Genomic DNA, 17090 nt, shown 5'->3' with positions numbered 1-17090 from the left:
CTCCACGCTCCAGGCTGAACATTCCCCACATTCTCAACATTCCCAACTCCCCCAGACTATTGATGATCTACTCAGTGATAAATTTCACCTAAAAAAGTGAAACTGAAAAAGTTTCAAAAAAGACCAGGAGGGAGGGAAAAAACCAGCAGGAGACTCTGGAGATTACGATAAAAGCATCATTTTATTAATCCAAATGAGAGGATTAAAGCCCTGCAAAGCACTGGGGGGAAAGGCTCAGCTCAGGGGGACGTGTGCCCAAGACAGAGCTCTTCTTCCAGCACACCCTGAGAAACACATCCCATCTACTACCTAAACTTAAAACTTTACACCGGGTAGTACCAAATACACCGAGCAACTGAGCTACAAACAGGACCAGAAACACCCAGGAGTAAAACAGGAGCAGTGGCCTCATTCCAGGGCCTGATGGACTCAGTTCAGGGGGAGCTGTGGGGATCTGACCCCGCTTTGGACACCGTGAGCTCAGTCCTGCTCCAGGGATGGGTTGGGGTTCAGCATTCCTGGTCTTCTCCTCCCGCCTCAGCAGGGCCCATAGAAGCCGCTGCGGGAGGTGTTGTAGCGCCGGTAGGGCCGGCTGTAGCCACTGCCCAACCCGGGGTAGCCAAAGCCCCCAAAGCCCCCAAAGCTCAAGGAGCTGCCCGAGTTGATGGGGACTCCCTCTGCACTGAGAGCGCTCCCGACGGCCGCGGACGCCGAGGATCCCACGGTGGTGTTCTGGGGGAAGGAGCTGAGGATGGGCCCGGGCAGGGTGACCACCACGGGGGACGGCTGGATGACCACGGTGGAGTCCTGGCACTGCCGGACACAGGGCTCGTTGCAGCTGTTGGCCAGCGGGGTGGGGCCGCAGGACGTGGGCGGACATCGCTCATAGCAGGACATGGCTCGGGATGAGGTCTGGAATAGAGGAGCACACCTTAGGGCGAGGCAGGAGATGTGTCACACCTGCATTTACTCAGCTCAGTTCATTTACTCATTTTATTTCAGTTATCGGGACAGAGACTTTCCAAGGAGCCTTTTAGGAACTGAGCCAGGAGCTGAGAAGGAAACCAAACTCTTAAATAAAGAGAGAGAGAGGCTGAAATGTCCTCTAGGCTGTCGGTGATCCGGACAAGAGCTGGCAGCAGAACAAAAGAAACAAACCTGCGTCATTAATTTAATTGGAGGATTTTGATTGCACGTCTGGAGAGACCCAGCTCCGCGTGCCCAGAGCGTTGGGGGAGCAGCAATTAGGAGTGAAACCCAACCACAAATGTACCTGTGGAGAGAGGTACATTCCAGAGGGCAGTTGGAAAAATGAAAGGGAGGATTCATTTCAAGGCTCCAACTTTGCCTACAAAGAGGTACAAATTTCAATGACAAATTTCAACGTCATTAAGCAGCCTTGAAGAAGAGGTCTTTGGAATTTTTCTCAGACAACTCGTCCATGGATGTGACAAAAAGCAGGAATTCCATGCACACTCCTGGGTTTTATCTGTACCACAGCATTAAAACCAAAATTCTCTGATTTCTATGGTGTGTTCAGCTCTGCTCTTGTTTTTCCCCTTCTTTCCCTTCCACCCCACAATCTCTGATCCCACTTCCCAGCATTCCAGGAGATGTCTTTGCACTCTGGAATGAAATTTCCACACTTGGTGACCCAGCTGACATTCCAGGATAGAAAAGACCCTCCACGATATAAAATGCTGCTGAAATATAACTGAGATCCTGGATTTTCTGTTTTAATAAACAGTTGGAGTTTAAAAGGATCTTTAAAGATCCCAGAGTTCCAACCCCTTGCAGAGTTATTCCACGCATGCAATTAATTAATCTTTATTAGTTCTAATATTTTCTATGTCATTTAGCATGTCTGAAATCCAGAATTTGAATAAATTTCTATCACCAGGTCAAGGATCTCTATAGCCAAGTCAGGACTCCAGAAATTCCACGATTCCAACAGCAAACCCCAACTTTTTAAATGGAAAGTCTCCCCACCCCAATCCAGCAAGCAGCAGAACACTGTGGGGGGGAAAAAAAAAAAAACCCAGATTATTAAAAGGCAAGAACTCAGCAAACAGAGAAAAAGAAGTGGATTTGGACTAACCTTGCTCACAAAAGAGGAAAGAGGGAAGAGACGTGTAGGAAGGAGTTGGGTTGAGTTGGTTTTTATACCTCAGCCCTGATGGCCTGGGGACCACAGACAGCCTTTGTACCTGGAATTAATTCCCAACGAGTATGTCCTGAATGTCAAATGTTCCACCTGATTAAATGTTCTTTTCCTCACTGCTTATTTACTTTGTTTTTATTTCCTCCTTATCTTCTGACAGACAGATTCCGTCCCGCAGGTTTCTCTCATCTCGGGAATTAGGGACCAAATTTATTCCAGGGCCACCTTTCAGTCACAACAAAATCCAGACTCCGGCGTATGTTTGACTTTAGTCATAAAGAAAAATACTAAGAATGTCTATAATACATAATTCATCGTTCCAAGGCGTTCTTTTATTAAGGGTATGAGTGTAAATCTTTAATAAATTCCTGTCTCCAGCGATGCTCACCAGGCTCTGCCTCCAGCCGGGCGTCAGAACAATCTCAGTTCTGGGTTTGGGCAAGGCCCTGCCTGAAGAGCACATCCAGCCCTGAAATCCCACAGAACCCAGGCAAGAAGTGCCAGAATTGTGGAATTCAGAGACAAATTACCACTTTATCACATCGAATTCAGATGGTTTTATGGCATTAAATCTGGGTAACACAGTTTGAGGCTCAGCTGGGAGAACAAGGGGACATTTAATCCTGATTTATCAGTTCTTTTACAAAGGGGACATCTAAACCCCTCCTGTTCCACCTCAGATCACAAACACCAGTCAGAGTCATGGAATCATGGAATGGTTTGGATGGAAATGGACCTCAAAGCTCATCCTGTGCCAATCCGTGTGCAGGGACACCTCCCATGATCCCAGGTTGCTCCAAGCCTTGTCCAACCTGTCCTGAGACACTTCCAGAGGTGTGGAATCCATGGAACCACCTGTGCCAGGGGCTCACCACCCCCACAGGGAAGAATTCCTTCCCAAACCCAACCTAAATTTCCCCTCTTTCAGTTCTGCCCCTTTTCCCCCTTGTCATGTCACTCCAGGCCCTTGGAAATTCGCTCCCCATGTTTCTTGTTGGCTCCTTCAGGTCCTGGAAGGCCACAATGAGGTCAGCCCAAAGCTTCTCCAAGCTTGGAAAGGTCCTCAGAGGTTTTTTTGGAGATGTGAACATTTTAATTGGCAATTGTTTGTAAGTGGGTCAGACTGGGAATGGCACACAAAGAGTTTTGGCTCCTCTTGGATTTGATCTTGGATCCCAAGGCGTCCACAAGTGAACAAATTGCTGAGGAGCTGGAAAAAAAATTGTCTTTATTAGACTGTGCTTGAAGTAATTTGAGGTTGACATTATTAGAGTCGGTCTAAAAGTACCAGAAATTAAAAGTACCCTTAAATTGGGAAGATGAAAGAATTTTTAATGGGTGGATGATGCTTCTCACTCAATGCCAGCCTAAACCTAGACTGGGAAACAAAAGAGGACAATTCCTTTATCAAAAAAAGGTTCCACTTGCTTAATTATGTGTGGGAACTAATTAATGCAAAAAAAAAAAAAGATGTTTCAAAAACCCCATAAAGTTAAAAATATCTACAGAGTTATCGCACCCATTTTTCCACCTGAAAATCCAAGGGGAACATGGCTTCCAAACCATGTTCATATTATTCAGAAATTGTCTCTCCAGTGATTTCAGTCATTGCAGGTGATGGATCAGACCCTTAAAGGTACAAAATTCTGCTTGAAATTGAACTGAGCATCTCCATTTAATAAAAACTTCAACATGCTGCACAACCCTCCTGCTGTGCTGGGTTGGGAACATTCTGGAACATGGCTTTTTTCCCCTTTAGGTCAGCAAGAGGAAATTTCAGGGTATATTTCGCCTTACCCAGACTCTTCACTCTCCCAAATTCCCCTCCTACACCCCTCCTGCTCTGTGTCTATTTGCATTGCAGGATTAATAGATAAAATAGATTAAATAAATCAAATAGATTAAACAGGTTGAATAGATAAAATAGATTAAATGGTCTGTTGGCGGTAGATACAGAATACATTTTCAAATCCCTTACATATTTTTCAATAAAACCAGATTTAAACTGCCTTTTAAACCCAATACTTTTTAATTGGTATTGCATCAATTTCACACCATAATAAAATTGTGCTAGCACAGAAATCGTATGTGTAACATCTTTATCATTAAGTGCCATATCTGGGGTGTCACTTAAGCTGACCACAAGGACTTTGTTTTTATATCCAAAAAACTAGAAAAACTAGTCTGATTATAAATACAACTGCAGCGGTTCTGTTGCACGGAACGCCGCCACCCTTGGATTCCTCGCGGATCCCAGGGAAGAACTCATCCCACCAGTCCCTCTGATTAATTGTTTGGAAAATTTGCCCACGGAAACCTCTTTTCCAGCCCAGGCTCCTCTCAGTCTGGGACATTCTCATTCCCCAGATTTCACTTTTTTGGCGTTGCTGCCTCAAGCCATAGGCAGAAAGGGTCACCAGCAGAGTTCTTCTGCTTCCCGGGACCAGGGAAAGGCTGGAGCGGTGCCAGGGAGGTTTGTGCAGGATTTTTGTGGAAAATTCTTCCCCCCCGAGGGTGCTGGGCACTGCCCAGGCTCCCCAGGGAATGGGCACAGTTTCAGGGCAGCTCCAGGAGCGTTTGAGCAACGCTCCCAGGGTCGTTTTGGGATTTTGTGGCTGTGCAGGACCAGGAGCTGGATTGGATGACCCTTGAGGGCCCCTTCCAATGAGGATGTTTTAGGATTCTATCCCATCTTTTTGTTGAGCTCTTCTCCTCCCAAATTTGTCAATTTGCAAGTAAATAATTTTTAATAAACTTTAAACAAAGCATAAAACATTTGAATAGAAAACCCCACCTCTTTTGCCTGTTTGTGGACATTTGGACCTGCTCCACACCTGAATGCCAGGACCCTTCCCTCGAGCTCCTCAAATATTTATATCTCAACTCCAGGATGACTTAATTTTCAAATAGATTTTATTTCATAGCTTTATTTTTATTGGATCTCTTTTGGTTGCCACAATGGCAAGTGTTGCTTCTGCCATATTAATATTCATTCAGATTCTCAAACGTTTCAAAGATGCCAAATAGGGGACAAGATCTAAAGTCTCTCAAGCTTAAACACCACAATTGTACTATTAAATACAGAGGTGGGATAAAAAAATTGGGGGGAAATATCGTAGAAAGAGAAATAGATTTGAGAACCTGTTCAGTGCTTCTCAAGAGTGTAAAAACCAATGAAATTATTATTATCAGATGAGTTGTGGTGACTTTTGGATGCACATTTTCCTCTGTGAAATCCTTGCATAGATTTTCACATAATTCTGCCCCAAGGGGAGGTAAAAAGGAGAGAAAAACCAAAATGAAACTCAAAATCAGATGCAACATCAGTTTAATGATAAACAGTCAAGTAGCATTCAGCAAAAACAAAGGGAAAATATATATTTATGAAGGTAAAAGAAACCATTCCGAGAGACAGAAAGCAAGACTCCACATTTCCTTAATTCCTGAATAAAACCCCTCCACTGACTTTTGGCAATCACAGCATTAAACCACTGTGAAATGCAAAATCAGAGACAAGGAAACTCTTCAAAAGCAGGATTTTCAAGGCTGAAACAGGCTGCCCACGAGACCAGACAGCACCTCCCTCCTTTCCTCCTTGTCAGGAAGGCTGGAGGGGCCCCGAGGCCTCTGGAAACGCTGGCCAGCAGCTCCAGGGGACACTTGGCCTGGGGAGGCACTCGCTGGACGTGCGGCCCGGCTCTAGCAGGGCAGGCACCTGCGGCCGCAGTAGCGGCCACCAAGGCCAGAGAGCCCCGAGAGCCCAAAGCCCCCCGAGTTGATGGGCACTCCCTCCTCGCTCAGGATGCTGCCCACGGCGGCGGAGGTGGAGGATCCCACGGCGGTGTTCTGCGGGAAGGAGCTGAGGATGGGCCCGGGCAGGGGGACCACCACGGGCGAGGGCTGGATGACCACACGGGAGTCCTGGCACTGCCGGACACAGGGCTCGTTGCAGCTGTTGGCCAGCGGGGTGGGGCCGCAGGGCCGGCACAGGTCGTAGCAGGACATGGCTGGGGCTGGAGGAGCACCTGCAGAGAGGGCAGGGAAAGCACACAGGGGCTGTGAGGCACACAGGGAGATGCTGCTCGCAGGAGAAAGAGCAGAGCCTGGGCAGAAGGGACAGCCTGGAGAGGGAGCAAGGGAGGAATTCAACAGCCCTGAGCCCAAACAGTTCCCTGAAAAGACATCTCCCACCTCTCCCCAGGAAAAAACAAACACAAAAACCTGGTGAGAGCAGGATCAAGGAGAAAGACTCCCAGAGAGCACTAGGGAGAGGCAAAGATTCCATTGAGGGCCAAGGCAAAAGAGAAGAGAAGGAGAGGGAGGCAAAGGCCCTTGCAGCTCACCTGTGTCACCGAGGAGGAGAAGGCAGGAGAGGTGGATGAGGGCTCCTCACTTGCTCTGCCTTTTATACTGTCCCACACAGCCCCGGGCCCACGGGCACCCTCCGCACATGGAACGTGTTTACCAAGCTCATCCTGCATGCAAAACATCCCCATTAGAGAAATGGGGACACTGCAATGCTGCTTTTTCATTTCCCTGTGCAGGACGTGCCCAGTCAGCCTCCCAGGCTCCTTTCAAGTGCCAGGATTAGAGACCAAAACGTGTCCAGGGGCAGTGCCACGTCAGCAGGGCTGGGTGATGCAGCCGGTGCTGAGGAGTGTCCAACATCTCAAATAATTCCAGCCCTGGCCCTCCAGGGCAGGACTTTAAAGTGTTTCCCGATGATGGAGCTGGGCTCCTCAGGGCCCTGAGGCTCCAGCCTGGCTATTCCTCTGCGAGGGTCAGCTCTGTCCCTCACCTCTGTCCCTCTCCAGGTTGTGCACTGCTGCTCTGGCCTGGACAGGGGCTGCCCAGGGGGGTTTGGAGTCGCCATCCCTGGAGGTGTCCAAGGGGAAACTGGCCATGGCAATCTGTGTGACAAAGTGAGGATTGGGCACAGGTGGGACTTGATGTTCTGGGAAAGCTTTCCCAATCTCAGGAATCCCTTTAAGTGAGGGACAAGCCCCAGTCAGCCCCGTGGTGCCAATGTCCAGCAGGGGACATGGGGTGGCCTCTGCACTTGAAATTCCTGCCCTGGAGGACCAGGGGCTGGCACCAGATGGTCAGTGGGACACTTCTCAGCCCTGCCTGCATCACCCGGCCCTGCTGACAAATCATTTTCCCTGGAAATATTTTGGCCTCTAATCCTGGCACTTGAAAGGAGCCTGGGAGGCTGACTGGGCACGTCCTGCACAGGGAAATGAAAAGGCAGTGTTGCAGGGCAAAAATAAAAACACTAATTTTTGTAATTGCGGTGTTTTGCATGCAAGATGAGCTTGGTAAACACATTCCCTGTGCAAAGACTGTCCTTGGGCCCGGGGCTGTGTGGGACAGTATAAAAGGCAGAGCAAGTGCAGGATCCCTCATCCACTTCTCCTGTCTTCTCCTCCTCGGTGACACAGGTGAGTGCTTTTCTCTGTTTCCATTTCTTTTCCTCTGTCTCTTCTGGCTCCCACTGGGTCTTTGCCTCAGTTTTGTTTTGCTGGGACAGTTGGTGACCCTCTCCATTCTCTGTGCCACACTGCAGGGAGGTGGGAGCAGGTCTTGTCTGTGTTTTTAGAGTCCTCTTGAGGACTGCAATCCCTTGTCCTTTCTATCTCCCTCCCCAGGCTGTCCCTTCTGCCCAGGCTCTGCTCTTTCTCCTGCGAGCAGCATCTCCCTGTGTGCCTCACAGCCCCTGTGTGCTTTCCCTGCCCTCTCTGCAGGTGCTCCTCCAGCCCCAGCCATGTCCTGCTACGACCTGTGCCGGCCCTGCGGCCCCACCCCGCTGGCCAACAGCTGCAACGAGCCCTGTGTCCGGCAGTGCCAGGACTCGCGGGTCATCATCGAGCCGTCCCCTGTGGTGGTCACCCTGCCCGGGCCCATCCTCAGCTCCTTCCCGCAGAACACCGCCGTGGGATCCTCCACCTCCGCCGCCGTGGGCAGCATCCTGAGCGAGTCTGGGGTCCCCATCAACTCGGGGGGCTTTGGGCTCTCGGGGCTCTCTGGCCTTGGTGGCCGCTACTGCGGCCGCAGGTGCCTGCCCTGCTAGAGCCGGGCCGCACGTCCAGCGAGTGCCTCCCCAGGCCAAGTGTCCCCTGGAGCTGCTGGCCAGCGTTTCCAGAGGCCTCGGGGCCCCTCCAGCCTTCCTGACAAGGAGGGAGACAAACATGGCCAGCTGTGGCTTCTGCTTGTCCTGCTTTCTTCTGTGCCTCCCCGGGCCCTGCCGTGCCCCGCTCTGCTGGCCCAGGGGCTCAGCCCCAGCCCAGCCCAGCAGCGGGCTCCTGCTGCTCCCGCTGGCCCCGTGCCTGGCCCAGGCAGACCTGTGTCCCACTGCTGACCAGGGCTGCCTGCCCATCCCTGCTTAGTTTCTGTCTTCACACTCAATAAAGTTAATTCTGCATTGAAACTGGTGTCTCCTGGAGTTCCTTCCCTTTTGGGATCCCCAATTAAAGCTGCTCCATGGGGGAGGTCACAAAATCGCAGTTTTTGGGGTTGGAATACACTTCCAGAGGTCACGTGGACCAACCCTTGCTCAGGTGGTACAGCCTTGACGGATTGTCTTAGGTGCCAATGGCTTCTCAGTGTATCCAAGGATGGACACCCCATAATAACCTCCCTGGTTCATGCATTCCATCACTCAGTAGATAAATGTTTCCTGGGACACCTTCCATGGCTCATGTCCTGTGAGAGAGGTTTTACAGCGACTTCTGTGAGCCAGAGGGAAGTTTGAGAAGAGGATCCATGTTCACACCTGAAAGGATTTCCTACCAAGGTCCTTGTCAGAGAAACCAAGAAAGAAAGAAGGAGAAATAAGAGAAACCTGCAACTGCCTGTTCCAATGAGCACTTTGTCTTTCCTGACCAATGAGTAAACTTTATACTTGTAAGAATGTATAAAAAGCATGCATGCTATAATAAAACCAGTTTTGAAGCCTTCTGAAAATAGAGTGTTGCTTTGTATTGTGACCGTCTCGATCATGACAATGTCCTTCATGCAACAGAATCCCAAGAAGTTGTCACCCTTTATTTCTGCCACCACACCATCCCCTGTGCCCTCCTGTCCCTCCTGGAGGGCTCAGGGCTGCAGGCACAGCTCAGGAGGTCACAGGGACACGTTGGGCAGGGGGAGAACATTGCTTGGGTGTTGAGTTGTCGTGTGGGTGGTGATGCAGAGGAGGACAAGGTGCTCCTGCATCCTCCCATGTCTTCTACTCCCTGTCATTCAGGGAATTACAGAATCATGGAATATCCAGATTGGAAGGGACCCAGAAATCATCCAATCCAGCTCCTGCACAGACACCCCAAAATCCCACCCTCTGCCTGAGAGCGTTGTCCAAACACAAGTGATCCTCTCTTGACCTGGAGCAGAAGAACGGAGGGGTCAGAGACCATTCCAGGGATGGAGAGACCAGAGACCATTCCAGGGATGGAGGGCAGGGAATGGAGGTCTCAAAAACCATTAAGGGCAGCCTCTCAGTGCTGACCACGAGACAAGGCCAGGCCAGGTGGACTCTGCATGTCTGAGTGTGCTGACATGATGGAAGAGGAGCCTGTGATCTTGGTCTGCTTGCCTCCAGTGTTTTTCTGCTGACATTCCCAGACCGTGAGTCCTTCTGATGTGTTTTGATGTCTCCCTCGAGAGCTCTGCAGGCTCTTTCCACCGCCTGCTACTGAGTTTGGGTGTAGGCTCCCAGAAGGGTTTTGGAGATTTGGAGATGGAGAAGGAGCAGTGAGAAAGGCCCAACATGGACACTTGGTGCTGGGTGGAGCTGGTGGGAGCAGAGTTAGGGTGTGTTGGAGAGGACTTTCTGCTTTTCGAACATCCTCCTGTTGACTCGAGGATGCTGGGGGCTCTCCATGAAGGCATGGAAGGGCAAAGAGCATGTGGATTTGAAATATCTGGATATTGGTCATATCTGGATGTGAAATCCCGGAATCTTCAGAGTGTCCAAGGTGACAGGGAAGTTTACACCCAGCTCTGATGGAGTCGAATATTTGGTTACGCACCAGATGAGGCGACTCCTGTCACAGAAAACATATTTTTAAGCCTGACTTGTTATTTTAGGCATGCCAGGAAAAATGCCCTGACCATTCTGGGAATCTGAAAGTGAGGCCCTGGAGGGCAAAGGGCCTGATGTCTCCTGGTGAAATAGGACAGTCCCCAACACCAGCTGCATCACCCAGCACTGCTGACGTGGCACTGCCCCCGGACACATTTTGACCTCTAATCCTGGCACTTGAAAGGAGCCTGGGAGGCTGACTGGGCATGTCCTGCACAGGGAAATGAAAAAGCAGCATTGCAGTGTCCCCATTTCTCTAATGGGGATGTTTTGCATGCAGGATGAGCTTGGTAAACACGTTCCATGTGCGGAGGGTGCCCGTGGGCCCGGGGCTGTGTGGGACAGTATAAAAGGCAGAGCAAGTGAGGAGCCCTCATCCACCTCTCCTGCCTTCTCCTCCTCGGTGACACAGGTGAGCTGCAAGGGCCTTTGCCTCCTTCTTCTCCTTCTCCTTCTTCTCTTTGTCTTTGCCTTCATCTCTGGCCTCGCTGTTGTGCAGCTCCTGCTGAGAACTTTGCTCCCAGATCCTGCTCCCAGCCTCAGCTCACTGGGAAGAGCTGGGAGAAGCTCTGGGGCTCTTTGCAGGAAGCCGTGGGGATGGGGCTCCTGATCCTTTCTTCCTCCCTCTTCCCTGTCTCTTCCCTCGGCCTCTGCTCCTTCTCCTGCTGAGGCCGTGCCTCACCTTCTGCCTGTGACTTCTCCAGGTGCTCCTCCAGCCCCAGCCATGTCCTGCTACGACCTGTGCCGGCCCTGCGGCCCCACCCCGCTGGCCAACAGCTGCAACGAGCCCTGTGTCCGGCAGTGCCAGGACTCGCGGGTCATCATCGAGCCGTCCCCTGTGGTGGTCACCCTGCCCGGGCCCATCCTCAGCTCCTTCCCGCAGAACACCGCCGTGGGATCCTCCACCTCCGCCGCCGTGGGCAGCATCCTGAGCGAGTCTGGGGTCCCCATCAACTCGGGGGGCTTTGGGCTCTCGGGGCTCTCTGGCCTTGGTGGCCGCTACTGCGGCCGCAGGTGCCTGCCCTGCTAGAGCCGGGCCGCACGTCCAGCGAGTGCCTCCCCAGGCCAAGTGTCCCCTGGAGCTGCTGGCCAGCGTTTCCAGAGGCCTCGGGGCCCCTCCTGCCAAGAACAAAGGCAAACGTGGCCAGCTGAGGCTTCTGCTTGTCCTGCTTTCTTCTGTGCCTCCCCGGGCCCTGCCGTGCCCTGCTCTGCTGGCCCAGGGGCTCAGCCCCAGCCCAGCCCAGCAGCGGGCTCCTGCTGCTCCCGCTGGCCCCGTGCCTGGCCCAGGCAGTCCTGTGTCCCACTGCTGGCCAGGGCTGCCTGCCCGGCCCTGCTGCTGGGCCAGCCTGGCCCAGGCCTTGCCCACTCCTGCTTAGTTTCTGTCTTCACACTCAATAAAGTTCACTCTGCATTGGATTTGGAGTCTCCTGGAGTTCCTGCCTTGCTGGGATGTGCAGCTCAGCTGCTCCACTGGGGGAGGGTGATGGCCTGGGTGGGTTGGGTGGTTAAAGGCCAGGGATGGACCTTTCTCACACCTGGGCAAGGTGAGAACCTCCAAGGCCACAGTCACTGGAAGTGCCATGGGGCAGTGGAGGGTGTGTGGCCTTGTGTGGGTGTGCACAGGGTGACCAGGAGTGCCCCAGGGGACATCTGAGCCAGGACAAAGGTTGGGGACAGCTTCCAGCTGATGCGTCATGCCACTGACCCGATGTTTCTCTGCCAGTTTCATCCACCTGCCCCAGGCCATGGCTGTGTTTTACCACCTGCCTCTGGACCTTTGCCTTCCCTCCTTAAGCACTTCTTCCAAGCCCTGGATGTAAAGGGAGTCCAAGACAAGTTGAAGGGACGTGTGCCCAACTGCCAAAATCAACGTGATGCCAAATTTTCTTTTCCTGCATTCTGTGGAGTGTTTCTCCCCAGGGAATGGGGTGTGCCTGGCCCTGCAGCCATCTGGTGACAGTCAAAGGCTGCTCCTCTGCCCAATTTGGGGCTTCAATATCTGAAATAAAGCCATCCTGCCAAGTTCCTCTGTCTCTTTATCTGCTGTGGAAATGTCCTCCTGTCCCTGCCTGAGCCAGGAGGGGACATTGGAGCAACAGGGTCAAAATGGAACCAGGGTAGGGAGACAACACCCCCAGGGCACCCCTGAGAGAATGGGGTGGGTGGGGACACCTGATGATTCATGGAGCCCCTCAGTGGAGAGGGCTGGGTGGGGGAGAAGCAGAGAGGGCTGGAAATGCCTTTGTTGCATTCAGTTTTTGCCTATTGAAGGGATTTGAGTGGAAATGCCTTGGATGGAAACGTGGTGCATGTGTTTTGAAGGAAATCTCTCTGTTAGATCTGTCCTGCCAGACCTGGGGGTTTCTCCTGAATGTGGTTTTTTTTGAGAAACTTCTCCTGTCAACCTGAGGGCTCCCTTCATCCTCCTGCATGGGGAATCTGGCTTGGACCTCTGGGATTTAAGATTTTTCTGTCTCTGATGGAGCCCCAGCCTAGCTGGGACGGGAGTTTTGCCCCCTTTGCCACGAGAGGTGTCACAGTGGTGGCCAGGCAGGGCTGTCACTGCTCCTGGGGACACCAGCTCTGCCCTTGCCCCAGGAAATGCAGCTCAGAGCGTGGAATCCTTCCCTTCCCCATCTCTGGGGACATCCTGGCCCCTGCTGCTCCCCAGGCTGGGTTTGAGGGCACTGCCAGCCCTCAGCTGCTCCCTGTGTCCTGCTTGGAAATATTCCCGAGTTTTTGGGACAGGGTGTAGGGCCTGGTCAGAGGCAGGGGGGGAAAAAAGGAGTGGAGGGATGGCCATGAGGAATGGGGAAAATAAGAGTTCTGAAGTCAGATGTTCTCATTAGGGAGTGTTTTCTGCAAGATAATGACCCTGACTAATATTTGTTGTTGGGAAAGCAGCGTCCTTCCTTCTGGAACTGTCCTGTTCTGCTGATTGGAGAACTCCAGGCGATGCTGAAGGAGGTGAAAGGCAGAAGAAACAAGATAATTTCTTCTAAAGGCAATATGAGATCCCAAAGAAAGTTCAAAACCAAACCCTGTAGTCTCTATGATGAATAAATGATGTTTAAGAAGGCTTGAAAGGCCTTGGAGTCACAGGGAGCAAAGTCTATGGCCAGTCCTCACCAAAGCCAGCCCTTTAATCCTGGGTTTATAATAAAAAAACTGCATTTATCACTCCAAAGGCTCAGAGCTGCCTGAGGAGGGGAAGGTGCTGACATCACCTGGAAATACAGCACCACTCCACCCAGCTGGCTGAAACATCAGCCTGGTTCTGGCTGAAAAATACCCTAAAAACATTTTGGCCTCTAATGCTGGCACTTGAAAGGAGCCAGTTTGGCTGAATGGGCACGTCCTGCACAGGGAAATGAAAAGGCAGCCTTGCAGGGAGCGTAAACAACCTCCAGTTTACTTAATTGGGGATGCTTTGCATAAAATATGAGCTTGTTGGTAAACACGTTCCCTGTGCAGAGGCGCGTCGGGCCCGGGGCTGTGTGGGACAGTATAAAAGGCAGAGCAAGTGAGGAGCCCTCATCCACCTCTCCTGCCTTCTCCTCCTCGGTGACACAGGTGAGCTGCAAGGGCCTTTGCCTCCCTCTCCTTCTCTTCTCTTTTGCCTTGGCCCTCAATGGAATCTTTGCCTCTCCCTAGTGCTCTCTGGGAGTCTTTCTCCTTGATTCTGCTCTCACCAGGTTTTTGTGTTTGTTTTTTCCTGGGGAGAGGTGGGAGATGTCTTTTCAGGGAACTGTTTGGGCTCAGGGCTGTTGAATTCCTCCCTTGCTCCCTCTCCAGGCTGTCCCTTCTGCCCAGGCTCTGCTCTTTCTCCTGTGAGCAGCATCTCCCTGTGTGCCTCACAGCCCCTGTGTGCTTTCCCTGCCCTCTCTGCAGGTGCTCCTCCAGCCCCAGCCATGTCCTGCTACGACCTGTGCCGGCCCTGCGGCCCCACCCCGCTGGCCAACAGCTGCAACGAGCCCTGTGTCCGGCAGTGCCAGGACTCCCGTGTGGTCATCCAGCCCTCGCCCGTGGTGGTCACCCTGCCCGGGCCCATCCTCAGCTCCTTCCCGCAGAACACCGCCGTGGGATCCTCCACCTCCGCCGCCGTGGGCAGCATCCTGAGCGAGTCTGGGGTCCCCATCAACTCGGGGGGCTTTGGGCTCTCGGGGCTCTCTGGCCTTGGTGGCCGCTACTGCGGCCGCAGGTGCCTGCCCTGCTAGAGCCGGGCCGCACGTCCAGCGAGTGCCTCCCCAGGCCAAGTGTCCCCTGGAGCTGCTGGCCAGCGTTTCCAGAGGCCTCGGGGCCCCTCCAGCCTTCCTGACAAGGAGGGAGACAAACATGGCCAGCTGTGGCTTCTGCTTGTCCTGCTTTCTTCTGTGCCTCCCCGGGCCCTGCCGTGCCCTGCTCTGCTGGCCCAGGGGCTCAGCCCCAGCCCAGCCCAGCAGCGGGCTCCTGCTGCTCCCGCTGGCCCCGTGCCTGGCCCAGGCAGTCCTGTGTCCCACTGCTGGCCAGGGCTGCCTGCCCATCCCTGCTTTTTTTCTGTCTTCACACTCAATAAAGTTCACTTTGCATTGGAACTGGAGTCTCCTGGAATTCCTGCCCTCATGGGATCCCCAGCTAAAGCTGCTCCTTGGGGGTTCTGATGCCCTGGGAGGTTTGGGTGGGATTGGAGGGAGTATGGCTTTGTGACCACAGGCTGACCAGGCGGTGCTCCAGAGGACATTTGATCCAGGGGGAAGGTTGGACATTGGGTCCCACTTGATGAGTCAAAACATTGACCTTCCAGAAGACATTTCTGTCCATATTTACAGGCACCTGCCCAAAGACTTTATTGTGCATTTCCAGCTACAAGTGCTTGTTTTACTTGTCTGCATCCAAGCCCAGCATCCAAACCTGGGGGCACAAGGACAACCTAAGGTTCTAAGGTGACATGTGGCACCCAGCGCAGGTGTGTAAAGAGAAATGTGGGTCCTGTGCCAGGTGTTCGAACAGTGGAAATAGACTGAGGATGGGTCACTCTTCTGGAGGAATCCCAGAGTCCTCAAGGCTGGAAAAAGGCTCCAAGATCAAGTGGCCAGTCTGCACAGCAGAGTTCTGCAGGTCTGCTCCACACTCCTGCTCCTTCAGGACACGGTGACACACAGAATGAGTCCAGAGCAATTACTGCTCCCAACCACAGGACAATTTGAGTGGGGGATAAGATGGTTCCACTGCTCCCTTTTAGGACTGGGTACAGGCCCAGGCCATGTCACTCTCACTGCAGCCCTCCCTCAGAGGAGGAATCATAGTCCCTGTGTGTCCATCCCTGTCCCTTGCCCACGTTACACACCCACCCTCAGCACGTCTCTAACCTCAACGTGGCTCACATGTCCCCTGGGGCACTCCTGGTCACCCTGTGCACACCCACACAAGGCCACACACCCTCCACTGCCCCATGGCACTTCCAGTGACTGTGGCCTTGGCCTTGACCTTGTCCAGGTGTGAGAAAGGTCCATCCCTGGTCTTCAACCACCCAACCCACCCAGGCCATCACACTCACCTGTGTCACCGAGGAGGAGAAGGCAGGAGAGGTGGATGAGGGATCCTGTGCTCGGAGTGGGTTTTATACCGTCTTGAACAGCCCCAGGGCCAGCCTTTGCTCATGGGATGTGTTTCCCAAGCTCATCCTGCATGGAAAACACTCCTTCCTCCAGCATCAACCTTTGATTTGGGGCTGCAACACTCCTTCCCCATTTCCTTGCTGCTGGCATCCCCATTCCAAGCTGGAACCTCGTTTTATGTGACTTAATTAGAGATCAAAGGCCTCTCCTGGCCAGCATTGTTGATTCAGGCCTTTGTGGCGATCTCCTTGGAAAGCAACGTGTTTTTCCTCCTCTGTCTGGCAGTTTAGTCACTGCTTCGTCTGTCTCGTGGCCATTTCCAAATTAAAACCATGCCAGACTCATCCCAGATAGCTCCAGATTCACACAGCATTTGCATGTTTTGCATAAATGTAATTGCAGCTATTTTTCCCTGTGTTTTCAGATTGTGCCACATGTCTGGTTTGAATCTCTCGTCGAGAATGGAGCCCTGGTTTAGGTGAGAGCCTAATTAGGTCACAAACTCGGCGTGGCACCAAATTATTTTTAGTTTTTCAGTCAACATTCAGCATTTTATTCCAGAAACCACCTCATGGTTTATAGTTTATTGTGTCACTACCTTCAACTTATGTTGAAGAATCTCCAAGTGCATATAATGGTTTTGGTTTTAATAACCAAAACATGAATTTTTTAAAATGCGTTTTTTTTCCAAGCCAACTTCACACTTGAAGCCCTTTTTGGGAATAATTCCCCCTTGACCCTCAGAGCAACTTCTGCAATGTCTCCAGGAGTGGTTTTCTTTCCTTTTTTCCAACAGGGAGCTGAACTCTCTTTCTCAGTGGAAATAAAACATTCAGCAGCTGGTGTTGGCTGTGGACTACTGGGCAAGTTGCTTCGCTGGCCTAATTAGGGCTGGAATGAGCTCAGGTTTTATGTCCTGGCACCACAGTTTGGAGGCCAGGATGGCCACTGGTGACATCCTGACAGCCCTGCTGTAGGACAGGAATGGGAGCAATTGGGAACACTGGGTTGGTGGCATCCCTGCAATTGCTGGGACACCTAATTTTGGTTTATTTATGGCCATCCCCAAAGCCAGAACCCCAAATGCTTCATTCAGGTGGTGCAGCCAACAATCATTTCTGCTCAACTCGGATAATTTGAGTGAGTAATTTTGGCTAACCAAGAGGAGGAAGTCTCCAGCTTCAATTTTTCCACCCCAAAACATTTTTGAGGAGAGAAATGTTTCATTTTATTCATTAAAGCAGAGCTTAAC

General features: G+C 52.1%; 5 protein-coding genes across 5 annotated transcripts; 3 read left to right on the top strand and 2 right to left on the bottom strand.

Moving 5' to 3' along the window:
- Nucleotides 1-537: 537 nt before the first annotated feature.
- LOC121353507 (feather keratin 4-like) lies at nucleotides 538-897 on the bottom strand. The gene has a single exon (XM_041467402.1). The coding sequence runs from the start codon at nucleotides 895-897 to the stop codon at nucleotides 538-540; it is 360 nt and encodes a 119-aa protein (XP_041323336.1).
- Nucleotides 898-5860: 4963 nt separating this feature from the next.
- On the bottom strand, nucleotides 5861-6538 carry LOC121353505 (feather keratin 1-like). Its single transcript, XM_041467399.1, has 2 exons — nucleotides 6495-6538; nucleotides 5861-6179 (listed from the first exon to the last, which is right to left on the bottom strand). Exon 2 carries the CDS (start codon nucleotides 6164-6166, stop codon nucleotides 5861-5863), a length of 306 nt encoding a protein of 101 aa, XP_041323333.1. The 5' UTR covers nucleotides 6167-6179; nucleotides 6495-6538.
- Nucleotides 6539-7925: 1387 nt separating this feature from the next.
- LOC121353503 (feather beta keratin) lies at nucleotides 7926-8231 on the top strand. The gene has a single exon (XM_041467397.1). The coding sequence runs from the start codon at nucleotides 7926-7928 to the stop codon at nucleotides 8229-8231; it is 306 nt and encodes a 101-aa protein (XP_041323331.1).
- Nucleotides 8232-10619: 2388 nt separating this feature from the next.
- On the top strand, nucleotides 10620-11271 carry LOC121353502 (feather beta keratin). Its single transcript, XM_041467396.1, has 2 exons — nucleotides 10620-10663; nucleotides 10953-11271. The coding sequence occupies exon 2, from the start codon at nucleotides 10966-10968 to the stop codon at nucleotides 11269-11271; it is 306 nt and encodes a 101-aa protein (XP_041323330.1). The 5' UTR covers nucleotides 10620-10663; nucleotides 10953-10965.
- A 2509-nt stretch (nucleotides 11272-13780) lies between these two features.
- LOC121353504 (feather keratin 1) lies at nucleotides 13781-14458 on the top strand. The gene is made up of 2 exons (XM_041467398.1): nucleotides 13781-13824; nucleotides 14140-14458. Exon 2 carries the CDS (start codon nucleotides 14153-14155, stop codon nucleotides 14456-14458), a length of 306 nt encoding a protein of 101 aa, XP_041323332.1. The 5' UTR covers nucleotides 13781-13824; nucleotides 14140-14152.
- The last annotated feature ends 2632 nt before the right edge of the window (nucleotides 14459-17090 follow it).

The sequence above is a fragment of the Pyrgilauda ruficollis genome, unplaced genomic scaffold (genome assembly GCF_017590135.1).
Source record: "Pyrgilauda ruficollis isolate IOZ18807 unplaced genomic scaffold, ASM1759013v1 scaffold208, whole genome shotgun sequence".
NCBI classification, from domain to species: domain Eukaryota; kingdom Metazoa; phylum Chordata; class Aves; order Passeriformes; family Passeridae; genus Pyrgilauda; species Pyrgilauda ruficollis.
Note: the sequence above shows the minus strand (reverse complement) of the source record. Positions and strands in the feature narration are given on the sequence as shown.